The following is a 15,039-nucleotide window of genomic DNA, read 5'->3' on the forward strand; positions in this document are numbered from 1 at the left end:
AAAGCAAAAGGCGCGCCCAAATAAAGAAACAGTTAGGCGGAAGAGCAGCACGAAGAACAACAGAATAGCGCGAGCAGCAGAAGCGGCGCAGGCGAAGGCGTCGGCAGCGGCAAAAGCAAAGGCAAAGGCAAATCCAACGGCAACTCCAACTACAACGGAGATAAAAAGAAAAGAAAGAAATGCTTACGGCGAAATAAAGCAGAAGAAGCAGCATAACTAGAATTTGTGCTGCGGCGGCGACAGTCAACCAAAGAATATGCAACTGTCATCAGCGCATTTATGTGCTTGGCGTGTGTGTGTGCTTTACATACCAACACCTGCATCAACTAGTACTGTGTAAATGAAAGCAAAACAAAAGCGAAAACCTACAACAAGAACAAGAACAACAGCAAGCAGCAACAGCCACCAAAAACTCACAATGTTATACATGCTTGTAAAGTGGCATTAAATTGCAACAATAACAAAATTCGACAACAGCAACCAACACATGGCAGCAGCGCCCATCAAGTGTCAATAAAACAACGGCAACAGCACAACCAAAAAAGCAAAAAAATAAAAAATAAACAACAAAACCTACACACAGGCAGCGTCGGCAGCAGCAGCAGCAACAGCAGCAGAAGGTTGCTCGAAAGCTGCGAAGCTTCCAACTCGAACTCGAATTCGAATTTCAGTTTTTCTTACACCGCCGCCGGCGGCAATCTTCAAATTTTCGTGTCAACGCTGCAGTTTTCGAAACCCGGCCCTCAACGCTAAGAACCAGCCGCCTCTCGCCCACCCCACCTCCTTGCGGCATTTCATATTTATTTATTTATTTATTTGTGTGTGTGCGAGTGTTATTTTTTTTGGTTTTTTTTTGTAATTGTTGTCAAGTGAATGGCGCAAAAGCGAAAAGCATTGCGAATGCAGCAGTTGTGAATCAATCAAATCCAACAACAACAGCAGCAGCAGTAGCAGCAGCAGCAGCAACAAACGCCGCATCAATTCAGCAACTCTAACGGCAGCTTCATGTCAACGCAACAACAACAACATTAGACATTCACTACAGCAACAAAACGAAACAAACAAACAGCAAGCAACACGAGCAACAACATGGATTGTGATTATTCAAAATTTCTATACAAAAGTAAGTGAAGAAAATTCGTTAAATATTAATTTATGATCAATTATCGCTTTATGGGTATTTACTGTAGCTGAGCCGCAAGCCAGCTCAAAATATGGCTAATCAGAAAGCCGTCGGATGATTCATATACGACGGGCATATCGCATTACATCAGCGCCACCTATCGCCAGCTCAATCTGATGCGTGGCCATTCTTATCAGACGAAAAGCAAAAAAGTTAAATGAAAATAAAAATAATGATAATCTCTGTGATACGACTGGTCATATATGTGTGCATACGCCAACTTATGAATACGAAAGCACGATCCGTCCGCAGCCTCTGCTTGCGCCAAGCCATTCATAAGGCAGATTCGTAATGCTCGCTCCAAAAGAACGGAACTTTTGTTGAATGTAGCATGTTTATCAGTTGTTTAAAAAAATGTTGCTTCTGGCGCTACCATATTGCTTAAACTCTTCAATTTGTGTGCGAATTGAGCTTATTTTTGTATAGATATATTTATTTCACAAATTTCCTAAATTCTAATTAGAATTTCAACTTCCCTTTGGCAACTTGGCGTTGCCAGACTGTTAAGCTAAGCTAGCAGAGCTCACTGAGAAAATTAATCTTATAAGATTCCTATCTCTATCTGTTATTGCTATTCTTAAGCATTTTACATTGATTTCTTGATTCAAATTGGAAAACTGAAATGTGACACTAAAAAACGTAATTTTCTTATATTTGTTAGCTCTATAGCTAGTCTCAATTGATCAATTGAGTTTTTGAATGGAAAGTTTTTGAGTTTTTCTTATTAGAATTTTCCTAGCCTCATAGCTCTGACTGAAGTTCATTCTATTACCAACACACTTAGATAGTATCAGAGCTATATCCATAAGCTCGCCTCCAGAGCCCAAAGCTAATAAACTAATGTAAATATTCGAGTTATCTCAAAATTCAAGATTAAATAAGATATGCCTAAAATTGGAACGCCGTTCAGGCACAGTCTGGCCAGAGTCTTTGCTTTCGTCTTCATATCAAATCAGATCATTCACCAGATGCAACTTAGATAAGTGCATCTTGACTTTGAGTTCTGTTTGCTCGCATCTCAAAAACTTGATAAAACTTTAGCTATGACAAAGAACTCACACAAATTTCAGTATAAGTATGTATATATATATATATATATATACTTTTATATATATATATATACATATAGTATGTATCTGATTCACATTTCATAGCAGTCTCAAATTCATTAAATTATTATGAAATGCAATTAAATATTTTGTAAATTTACTTCAGTAACAAGTGCAAAAATAATTAATTTAACAAAAATCTTGCTGAATGTTGAATTTTCACACACAATTTACAATTTACAATTTACATGTATTCAAATGCATAAATGGCTTAACATTTAATATTCTGTTAAGTAGATTTTCACGGCTATGTAAAGAGAGAGAGGCAGGGAGAGAAAGGTAGAGAGATCCAGACGTTGCTCTGAACAGTAGGCAACACTGCAGCTTAACTCATTCTAGGTAACTTGTTGCCACACATACTTAAGCAAAAACACACACACACACACACATATGCACCCACTATAAGAACTTATTGCATAACTTCAGCTCTAAACGAATAATCTTCAAGAAGTATTTAAACAATTTCAAACACACCCAAACGTTTATAGAAACCAAAGCCCTTTAAAATATTCTAGTTTTTTTTTAATTTATGACCTAGTATCAAGCTGTATGAAATTCGATATCTGAATCTATGACTTTACTTTACTTTACTTAAGGGCCTTTAAGTTATGCTTAAGAAGACAATTAGTACATCGATATTTATCGATAATAAGCCAATGCTATTAAATATCGCAAACAAAAAAATATGTAACCTAATATAGGCATATGATCTATAAGATTATATATTCAACAATTCCAAGCTTTTATTGCTTGTGGCTCAAAAAATTCGATGCGTTCGAGCGAATGGACAGCAGTAATATGACTCAAGCGCCTCAGCTCGTTCCAAACTGACATATACATGTGTTTACACTCTATATATGCTCTATAGTGCCTGCCACGCCCATAGTTACAGTGGGTCCAGGATAGATAGAAGAGAAAATTGATTTTATAAAAGGAAATTCGAAAATGAAATGAAATTGAACTAACTCGATTTTTATATAAATTTTTTATGCACTAAGTTGTATTATATATAAACAATATATATATATATATATATATATATATGAATAAGCACTAGGCTTTCATTGAATATAGATGCTGATCGCCGAGTTTGTTGCAATTTCCTTGTAATGGGTAATGCGATATTTATGATTAGTAAAAGTTTCAATTTGAACAACAATGAATGAAAATTATACATGTGTATGCATGTGTGCGTGTGTGCGTGTGTGTGTGTGCGAGGGATATATGATATTTTGATGAAGTTTCTGTTGAAAACAGATTTTCATTTAAAGCATTTTCATGCGTCACCCACGGAGATCGCGAGATCGTCAAAAATTTGTCGCCAAGGAGCTAGCGAGCTGGAGAGTGTGCGCGCAGGGGGCTCGACTATTTGCCAAGCTCAACTGATTTGTATTTGTATACGAAATTGAAAACCTCTGCACACACCCAACGCCCACTGCCCCCCAAATACTCGGGCCTGCTCGCCAGCTGGCTTTATCAGTATTATTCATGGAGCTCTGCTCCGTTCGGTTCGGATAATTAGTTTTGCACTTGTAAAAAGTCGCCGCTGGCAACGCGACGCCGATGATGATGATGATGACGACGACGACGAGTCGGTTGAGGTTTCCAGTTTTGCTGCTGGAGCGTGGGCGATGGTATTGGCTTGGGTTTGGGGCTTGGGGTTTGGGGCTTGGGTTTTAGGTTTGGTGTTTTTCTGTATGGAAACAGAAACAGAAACAGAAACAGTTGGCGCCACGCGCCGTAAATCGATTTTGATATTTTATGATGTTGCTGCCGTGTTGGGAAATGTGAAAATGAGCATATAACATACAAGCAGAGATGTCCGTCTGTGTGTGTGTATATGTGTGCGTCAGTATCTGTAATTAATTGCGATTGTATTTGTTTACATTCGCCCAACGGCGCGTCATCGTATTGCCAGGCTAATCAGAAGCCGAAGCGACGGCGCTAAGTCCAATCAGACTGTCAACTGCCTTATTGACAAATCAGTCAGTCAGTCAATCAGTCAGTCAGTTACTCACGCCGTCAGTCTGTCAGCCATGTGGCAGCTTTGCATTTGAGTTTTCCTTTGCAAATTACTTGAGACCAAGCGACACACGCAGGCAGCAAAAAGCTAATTGAATTTGTTTAACAAATTGCTTGTATATTATGTAAGATCTATGTTAGACAGAGACGGCGAGTGAGCGGGTGAGCGGGTGAGCGGGCGAGCGAGTGAAAGGTGGCTAAGTAATTTTGGGTTATAGGGCCAAGTCCAATGAAATGCTTTGCCACTTAAGACCCAAGCGAATGTACTTAGTTCTTATTTCTCAGTTAATTCTTTAGCAATAATTTGCCTGACTGCCTCTTGTGTGGCAGCAGCTACTTGCGGGGTTTCCGAAAACGTACTTAACACTGCTCTCTGTCTACATACAGACATACCTTTGCCACATACATACGCATGTCTGTAGGGCTATGGCTGTCTGTCGGTATCCACAAATCCCTGGAGCTGGCCAGCAGCTGCTGCTGCTGCTAGAGCAGGAAATTCTACAAATTTATTTTTACTTCGAATCTGTATTTAGGTTCTGCAATTCAATAGTTTTTCCACTCATATTCCACGCCGCACTGTGAATTTGTCTCGTCAAATATTTACCTATTCCGCCAGCTGAGCAAGCGTAGCTGAAACACGAATCGCAATTAAAGAGTTTGCTAAATTCTAAATATGAAATGAATATTTCGGATACACTGTGCGAAAAATGTGCGTAAATCGCATAAGTTTTAGTTGCAATCGATTTGAAAATGCTTTGAATTGCACTTCATATGAATCGTACACACTTTATAGTCAAGCTGATCCATTGGCAGCTTTGAATAACATCAGATCGGATCGAATCGAATCGTATCGAATCGTAAACTGATCGTTGCAGTATCCGCCCAACTATCGAACCACAAACACATCGACGTCTCGCCGAGCCAACGAGGTTCTCGCATAACCTTTTTATTATCATAGCATTCATGCATCATGTACGACTACGAAAACGAGTCCGAGCACTTGTAATCGTACTATCTGAGCCATGTTTGTTTATATTTGCCACTGAAAGTGCTTTCATGAAGGTCGATTGCCCAGAAACGTTATCGGCCAACTAACAAAGCTCATTGACTTCGCCACAATTTTATACTCTGACGAAGTGCATTTTAAATAAATTGTATTAATTTGTTCACAGATATGATATACTGTTGAAGGTATAGAAATGGAGACAAAGAAGGTATATAGAGATGCGGGTTTTTTAAGCTTCAATGGATCTCCGTCTCTTCTAAGTCTTCCCTTGATTGTATATATTTAAAGGACTAGGAAACTACCTAATCTAAATCATGATATAATCATTACTAGCAAATTAATGTATCCGTTTGCCTATTTATCCATTTATCAATATATCCATATAGTCATGTATCCATTTTTTCACGTATCCGTAGATTATATTTTTGTTTATCCATCTAAATTCATATATCCATTTATGCGTTTAACCACATATATATTTATCTGCACCTCCAGATATACGTTTATCCATATAACTATGTAGCTCATTATCCATATATACGTTTATCCATTTATCCGTATATTTTTATATGGTGTATCCATCCGTATATTACCCATAAATCCTCATATTCAGGAATTCATATAATTTATGCGTTATACCATATATCTATTTATCCCCACATCCATATACCCATTTATCCATATAACTATGAACTCATTTATCCGTCTATCGATATATCAATATACGTATATATTCATGTATCCATATATATATGTGCCCCATTGTCCACATGTCGATAATGGGGTACATAGATATATGGATACACATATCATATATACGTTTATCCATTTATCCGTATAGTTTCATTTATGTGTATCCATCCTAATATTGATTCAACCATCTCACGAACTCATGAATTCATCCGTTAAACCATATATCTATTTATCCATACATCCATATATCCATTTATCCATATAACTATGCACCCATTTATCCGCCTATCGATATATCTATATACCCATATATCCATTTATCCGTATATTTATATTAGTGTGCATCCATCCGCATATTTATTTAGCCATATATCCTCATTTTTCACATTTATCCACCTATCCACAGATCGGTATAGCTATTTACTCACATCTCCATATAGGCATATCCAAAGCTGCTAGGCAATATGCCATTTGAAGCAACTATTTCTAGGGAACAGTTGCTGTTGACTAAGGACAGAGTCGGTGAAGACTTAACGCATCATTGAATTAAACATATGCGACATCGGCACCGCCCCCAAAAGAGGGCCATGTGATGCACTTGCTGCACTGAAAACTGCAATTGCAACTGCAACTGCAACTGCAACTGCTAGTTTCCCATGAGCTGAGCAGGTTGTGACAGCATGTGGGCCGCAGCCTTCAGGGCCAAACAAACTTAGTTATAGATATATGGTTGATATGTATTTGCAACTGAAATCGATCGCATTGACTAAAGGTTTAGCTTAACACTCGCCACGCTAACAAGCAGACAAACAGACAGACGCACGGACAGACAAATCTCAGATAGTTGGCAACAGCTTTTGCTATACAAACTGCCGATCAGCGAAAAAAAAAATAACTTGGCCACATTTCTTTGATATTTGATATCGGGATCCCAGCGTCCTTAAGCGCTCGTTGCTCTGCATTCTCTCTCTCTCGCTCTCCCCCTCCTAGGCGTGTGTGTGTGATTTGTCCCCTCTTTTGTTGTCAGCTGTTCTGTCATTTCAGTTGAATTGCCGGCCGGTCGCACGTAGTATCTGTATCTGTATCTGTATCTGTAGCTGTAGCTGTAGCTGTCCCCTCCAGGCGCTGACGTCTTGCAAGTATTTTATACACACACACACTCCGCATACTCACACACACACACACACGGCTGCTCTTATGCACACTCGTGCATACTTTGTTTTGTCGTTTTCAACATTTTTCAACGTTCAGGAATTCAAAAAATTCTTTACTTTAAAGTAAAAATAAATTCCATGCAACATCCGCCATGTTGGCTTTGGCTATTTTTGCCGCCTGCCGACGACGTACTGCGGCCAATGTTATAATGGCCCAAAGCCAAAGCCAGCTCCCCTTTACCCTATCAGAAACAGCCACACCCCCCTTGGGCCCCTTGCCCCCCTTCGCTTCTGTTAGCCCGTACCGCAACGCCGTCATTTGCAAAAGCTGTGCATCGCCCTTTGACTGTCTTCGCACCGTCCAGTTTGGAGCGCTGGAACTTCAAAATGTGAAGCCCGCTCGTCCGCTCTTCATTTGGTATTTGTTTTTATTTAATGCTTGGCCGCCGCCTTTTTCTCGCTCGCTTTTATTTTTGTTTCGATTTGTTTTTATAACTAAAAATCCAAGTATGCCGCGAAGGGGCGCATTTTGTCGCTGCTCCCTCCACGCGCAGCTTTGTCTTTGTCCCCGGCCTGGCCTAGAAGTTGTGATTGTTATCATTTAGCCCCGCACTCAGCATCCGGATGGAGGGACGACTTGTCAGCATTTCTTTGCTTAACATCGGTAGTCTTTCCACAAAACAAATAAACCATTTTCCCCCAGTTGCCGTCGCACCTCCTCAGCGACCATCGGCATATTCTAAAAGTATTTTCGTTTCATACCATAAATTTCACAGTTTCATATTTGTTAAAAATCTCTGCAGATTTATGAAGCTTTGCAGCTCAACTTATCACTTATTTATCACTTCAATTTAACCTTCACTAATTCCTAAAATTAATTTTCAATAAATCTGTTGTGGCCGCATTTTAGCTTAAAACTTCAATTGAAAATATATTTTAAAGAGCATTTTCATAATACGAATGGATTTTATTGATGTCAATTGATCCGAGTTTAATCGACGTGCAAAGCTAATAAATTTCACTGTTATGAATGAATATAATCAATATAATTATTATTAAAAAGTTAAGCTGTGTTACTTTATAGCTCCTGTTATATCTGCTTAACTCATAATAATATAATAGAAACGCTAATGATAAAGATGAGAACATAAGGCATTATTGGAAAAATTACAATGACAATGACAATGACAATGACAATGACAATGACAATGACAACGACAATGACAATGACAATGACAATGACAATGACAATGATAATGACAATGACAATGACAATGACAATGACAATGACAATGACAATGACAATGACAATGACAATGACAATGACAATGACAATGACAATGACAATGACAATGACAATGACAATGATAATGACAATGACAATGACAATGACAATGACAATGACAATGATAATGATAATGATAATGATAATGATAATGACAATGACAATGATAATGATAATGATAATGATAATGATAATGATATTACAAATGAGAGTGATAATTATAATAATACGCTGGCTCCCACGTTGGAGCTGAGCGTATAAACCTTCAAGGATGAGCCGTTCCATGAGCTCCAACTGAGCTCTACTCTCAATGTCTCTGCCGCCAGGTTCCACTTTTTCCGCCACATTATCTTTTCGGCAAAGTCACAGACTCTGTTTCAAGCATCTTTATCTTAGGAAATTTGCTCCATTATGGTCTCAAATGATAATGATAGGAAGAATGAATGATAATGATGAATAACAATGACAAACTCAATAATATTGAAATTGAAAATGTTTATTAAATAATATGGATATACTAATGTCAATGATAATGATAAGTAAAATATAAAATAATTGCATTAATTAAGATAATTATAATAAGTTAATGTTCGTCTAAGGCCCTTTTGTTATCAGTTCTGGTTTCCGTTGCTCGTCGTTGCGCGACTTTGTGGAGCAGTTCGAACCTAGTTTACCTGCTGGGGGGTTACACGTGGATAGGGGATGGCTTACATTTAAATTCTTATTTGCATTAATTTTCTACATATAAATTAAAGTATTTGCCGCGTCGTCTTCGCATCGTGCCCGCTGTTGGGGCTGCTTGATCGCTGTTCTCGTTTTATCTGCTTGTTACAAAATCAATTTTCCACAAATTAATGAGAGTCGCATTTTTTCCGTGTTGCTCTTTTCTTTTGGCTCCAACCGCGTATAAAAACCGTCGGCGAGCGAACGTGAAGGCTGCTGTTGCGGCAGATGCAGTCGAAGCGGTGGCAACTTTTTAAAAAAGGATTCTTCCCAGCAAAGTTGCTGCTGATGTTGATGTTGCTGCTGATGCTGCTGCTGCTGCTGCTGCTGCGTTTCTGCACAAGATAAAAATATTTTTTAATGTTTTCTTGAGCACAGAAAATAATTTAAGGAATGTCACGTTGTTGCGAGCGGCTCTCCGGCTCTCAACTCTCGGGCGCGCTGTACGCTCCTTGTATGCATTGCGCATTTATTTTGGTTCGAATCCATCGCTCCCATCCGCCGTTGCTGCCGCTGCTGCTCCGCCACTTGGCGGGGCCTTTGGCATGGAATAAAAGAATTTCTTATATAGCAACAACTGCTGCATAGCATACATACATCTGTCTGTCTGCCCCGTTTGCCCCCATAGTGTCCCTCTTGCCGCTCCTGCCCCCTTGTGGCACTGAGCTTAGCACTCTATGCATATCCATGAGATTGCAACGCGGCGGCAAGGAGCACAGCTTGGCGGCAACAATGATGGCAAGGGCAACGATAAATGTTCTGCTTTTTCTCTCTGCTTCTGCTTCTGCTTCTTCGTTTCGTTTTTGATTTTAATTTTTTTTTTTCGTTTCGTTTTTTCGTTGGTGTTTTTGCCTTTTTTTCATTTGAAAAAATTTTTTACTTAACCCCTTATCACTTGGTCGGGCCGCAGCGCAAAAGAACTAAAAGCCGCCGCCACCGCCGCCGCCGTCCACATTTTCCACACGTTTGTCCGCCGTGACCGTCGCATCCGTCTTAAATTAAAAGCTTTTTTTGTCTTTGGCCCAAACATAAGCGACAACAACAGCAGCAACAATAAGCAGCACAAATTACTTTCGAATGTGCCGCCGCCGCCGCCACCGCCGCAGCAGCAGCTTAATAAAGCGCATTAATGACAATGTCAATATTGTAGGGGCTGAGCGCTGAAGCGTGGGAGAGACGCGAACGAGCAGCAGCGACGTCGGAAGTGGTCAAAAGCGGTTTTTTTTTGGCCACCTGCTGTTGTTGGCAAACGTTGAGCTGCAATTGATTTGCCAAAAACTAAAACAATTGTTTCTCTCTTCTTCTTCCCTTGTACTATGTGATCACACATAATCGATGGCGAGCAGAAAACTATTGACTATAAATTATATATTTCTATGATGTGCATCGAGTATCTTAATACAAAGGAATTATAATCCTACTCATATGATATCTAAATATATATAATCTAGATAATTTATTAACTTAACCTATTTTATACATATGTGAAAATATTCTTTACTCTTTATTTCTTCATGAATATCTATTTAGTATCCTGCAGTAAGTAATACCCCTAATATCCAGTTCTGCCAACATTTTCCTCAATGCTTGAATCACTTCAACAAATCTTTTTAGAAGATCTTGTTCAGCAGCTTCTGCAATGCCGTCTTCGTTTCTTTACTCGACTCCTCAGTTAGTGGAACATGCAACAGTGCCTGGGGCATCTAAGTCTATTGTTCTTGGCCTACATTCGATACAGAAGAGGAGCCAAAATATATTAAGAATTAACTGGGCATTCAAAATTGAGCTTGTAAACAATAATTTTGAAATATTTAATTAAACTTTCATTATCATTTAAATATTAATTTTAATTTTTATTTAAATTTAAATTTTACTTGTACTTTGTTTTATTTCAATTTCAATTTTAAGTGTAATTGAAATTTAAATTAAAATTAAAATTTAAATTTTATATATATAATTTTGAAATATTTAATTAAACTTTCAAATAAATAAATAAATAAATAAATAAATAATTATTTTAATTTTTATTTAAATTTAAATTTTACTTGTACTTTGTTTTATTTCAATTTCAATTTCAATCTTAAGTGTAATTGAAATTTAAATTAAAATTAAAATTGTATTCATTTTTCGTTAAGTTTAGTTTTTTTTATTTAATTTTAAGTTTCAATTTTATTTCATTTTAATTTAATTATAATGTTAGTTTCAATGCTAATATAAATTGGGATAACAATTTTTTTTAAATTTAAATTCAAATTTTATTTTTAATTTGAACTTAAATTTTTATTTTTATTTTGTAATTTTTTAATATTATTTTTTTATTTTAATTTTAGTTTTATTTTCAAAAATAGTTTAAATTTTAATCTTAATTGTAGTTCGAATTTTGATTTCAATTTATTTTAAATTTAAATCGTAATTTTAATTTCAATTCTCAAGCTTAATTTTTATTTTAATTGAAATTTTAATCTAAATTTAAATATTAATCCTTTTCCAACTTTCGTTTCAATATAATTTTCGTCTTGCTGCTCTATTGCATACTTCTCAGAGCTATGGTAGAACTGCTTAAGCTACCCAATTGAAAGCGGGCATTTCTTAACATTTCATCCATTTCAGTACAATGTGAATAAAATACCCATGCAAGGCAATTCAAATCGTTTTCAGGAACATTCTCACTTAGATTTAGTCTATGCGCCCCAAAGTATGCAGTGGAAACTCGTACTGGCAGCGATGCTCTCAGCAACTGTCTAACTTCCATTTATTTATATTATTATAAAATATATATTTGATTTGAAAGATATCATTATCATTATCATGCCAAGTGCTAATGTCTAATATTTACAAGCCAGTTTCAAACCAGATGCCAAATTCCATTGCCTCAAGTCCTTAAGCTAAACAAGTTGAAGCCAACAGCAATTGTTGTCATTGGCATAGTTACACTGAAAGAAACTTGCCATTAAGAAGTTAATAAATTTGTTATATAAAATGAATAACAAAATTTTTTAAAGTTTTTTATGAAATTTATAAATAAATAAATCATATTAAATGTTAAGTAGCTTATATTATTTTGTTTTAATATATTTATGCAGTGTTTTTATGAAATTAATAAATTATTTGCATAAATAAATTTTGCTTAAATCTTTTTATAAATAAATTATATAAAATGTTTAATTATGCTTTTTATTTAATTATTGTTTTTAAATATATTTATTATATTTTTTTAAGTTATTAAATGAATAAGTAATTACATAATTTTATTATTTTTTTCTATAAAATTAATTAATTAAAAAAACACTTTAATTAAGTTTTAGCCTGTTTTGGGCCTTGCTGTGGCTTTGTTTTAGAGCCTTTTTTTGCACAGTGTATATGCTTAGCTCCTGCAGCTTGACTTTGCTGCTGTTGCTGCTGCTGTGTGTGTTGCAAATGCGCACACTTTTTGCATTTGCATTTTCATTTGATTTGTTGCACGTTTTTTGTTCCTCGCGTTTCGTCAACCAAATTCGCTGTTGCTGCTGCTGCTGCTGTCGATTTCGATTGCAGGCGGCCGTTTACACACACACACAGATGTAGACAGTGTGGCGGCTAAAAGCTTGCGCTTGCAGCATTGCGCAATCCGCACAGCCGTTGCAGCAACAGTTGCTGCGGTTGTTGCTGCTGTTGCTGTTGCTTTTGTATTGTTTTTGTTTTCATTATTTTTTTTTTTTGCCTTCATTCGTTTGCTGTTTATGCTTACAATCGTTTGCTGCATTTTCATTTACCAATATGTTTTATGTCTTTATAAGCATTTCAAAATGTTTCGTTTTGCACTCATTTTGCTGTTGCAAGCCATGCAATTGCCACAGCGGCAACAGCAGTAATTGCAACTGCAACAGCAGCAACAACTGCAACAGCAACTGCAACCGCATATGAATGCATTTATTAGTCATAAGCGATGAGCACTGCCAGCAGCAGCAGCAGCAGCTAGTCACCCACTCAAAGTCTACCCACAAACACACACACACACACACCCAGCACAGTGTGGACATCAATTGGACATGTGTTTCTGCCGTTCAAGACTGTAGCAAAGCTGCTCAGCTGCTTTTTGCAATCGCTGGCATTTTTTTTATTATATTTTTTTTTGTCACTTTTGCAGCGTTTTATTAACAATCAGCGTATTTTATTTTTTATTTCTGTAGTTTTATATGCTAGCTAAGGGTACTGTGATTTTGTCATCAAATATATACATATATACAAGCTTGTGTGTGTGTGTGTATATTTACAGATCTTGTTGGGCAATTGAAGCTGCGAGTTTTATGGGCCACCATTCTGCTCTATATGTGTATGAGCAACCAGTTGGGTTCAGTCTAATGGTTCGAAGAGCAAAAGAGCATAAAACTAAATGGTTCAATACTGCTGGTTCGTTTGCTGCACTAAATGACTTAAAGCAATCGACGTAGATGCGCTGCCGAGGGGTTTTCAGACATAGTGTATAAGAAGATAAAAAGTTAAGGTTCAGTTTATGGTTCGGTTCGTGAACCAAGTTTTTTTAGGTTAACTAAACTTCGTCAATTAATCTTGCAATGAAATAAATTGATTTGAAAACATGAAGAGCAAAACAACATAAAGCAAAATGGTTCAGTTGGTTCGGTTCCTGCACCAAATGCCTCAAATCAATTGATTTCAATGCTCAGCCAAATATTTGATACCAATTTCAATTTCAATTTCAATATTCGTTTTTGTTTGTATTTTTTTTTAGATGTATTTTATGTGTTTAACAAGGCAAAAATTAATGGTTCAGTTTGCGGTTCGCTGAACCAAATGTTTCATATCAATCGACTTAGTTACTCACTTCACGTTTTTGCCTATTGAGCAAATATTGAGAGCAAAAACATTGTTCAGTTCAGTTTTGTATTTTGGTTCGGTTCAAAATGCAATGAAATGCAAATGGTTCGATTTCTATTCGATTTAAGGTTTTTTGAAACATATCAAATTGGAGTACTATATATTTAGCTGGTATTTTAAAGTATATATAGACATAAGGTATGCCTGTAAGGGTATTCGCAGTTCGCCTTGCGCATGGTCTTGTGTTTCTTTTCTTTATGCGATTACACGAGTGCTTAGCGGAGCAATTGTTGTCCAGTTCCAGTTGGGTTCCAGGCGCTAAGCAAATGATTCATATATAACAACACGAACAGAAAATGATATGGCTAGAGAAAAAGCGACAAGCAAAGGAAGTAAGAGAGTGAGAGAGGCATAGAGGTGGGGCAGCATATGATAGAGAATAGAGCGAGAGAGAGTCGGGGAGGGAGACGGCGAGAGAGACAAACACATAATTTGATGACAACCGCATTTTGGCTATGTGACTTTTTACAGTTTATTTGCGCTAAATAAAATCGTTAGCCCTTGTTAAATAATCACGCTGACATGTCGTCAAGACGTGCAATAATGGCAAATGTTTCCAATTCTGAAATGTAACCACCTAAACATTAACAACAACTGCTTTGGAAGGTTATTAGATGTCGTCCAATCCGAGCTGAGCTTGACTAACAGCGCATAGCCAATCCGAAAAGATGCATATTACAAATATATATATATATATATATATATCAGAGTGAGAGTTTGGCTATGCTTAAACTCGATCAAATCATTTGTATAACATGTCTTTCAACTGTTATATTTGCTATTGAACTCGTCTAAACTTATAACAACTGTTATATTTGCCTAACTGAAGACGTAGACATATCCCACAGCTGTTATATACGCTAATGAAAATGGCTAATCATTTGCTCTTGGCTCTGATTTTTGTAATATTTCGTCATCTGGTTGGCCACCTCGAGCTAATTTGTATTGCTGACTCCGATCAATCATACGACATGTTGACATCTGGGCAT

The 15,039-nt window shown here is 36.9% G+C and overlaps 1 protein-coding gene across 1 annotated transcript in view; it reads left to right on the plus strand.

Moving 5' to 3' along the window:
- Positions 1-44: 44 nt before the first annotated feature.
- Positions 45-15,039, plus strand: part of LOC111600222 (protein scalloped) — a 67,002-nt gene continuing 52,007 nt past the window's right edge. Inside the window, exon 1 of the mRNA XM_030223529.1 lies at positions 45-1,123. Within this exon, the coding sequence (XP_030079389.1) occupies positions 1,090-1,123 (34 nt within the window). The 5' untranslated portion in view covers positions 45-1,089. The remainder of the gene's footprint in view (positions 1,124-15,039) is intronic.

The sequence above is a fragment of the Drosophila hydei genome, unplaced genomic scaffold, assembly GCF_003285905.1.
Source record: "Drosophila hydei strain 15085-1641.00,03,60 unplaced genomic scaffold, DhydRS2 tig00000232-arrow-arrow-pilon, whole genome shotgun sequence".
NCBI classification, from domain to species: Eukaryota; Metazoa; Arthropoda; class Insecta; order Diptera; family Drosophilidae; genus Drosophila; species Drosophila hydei.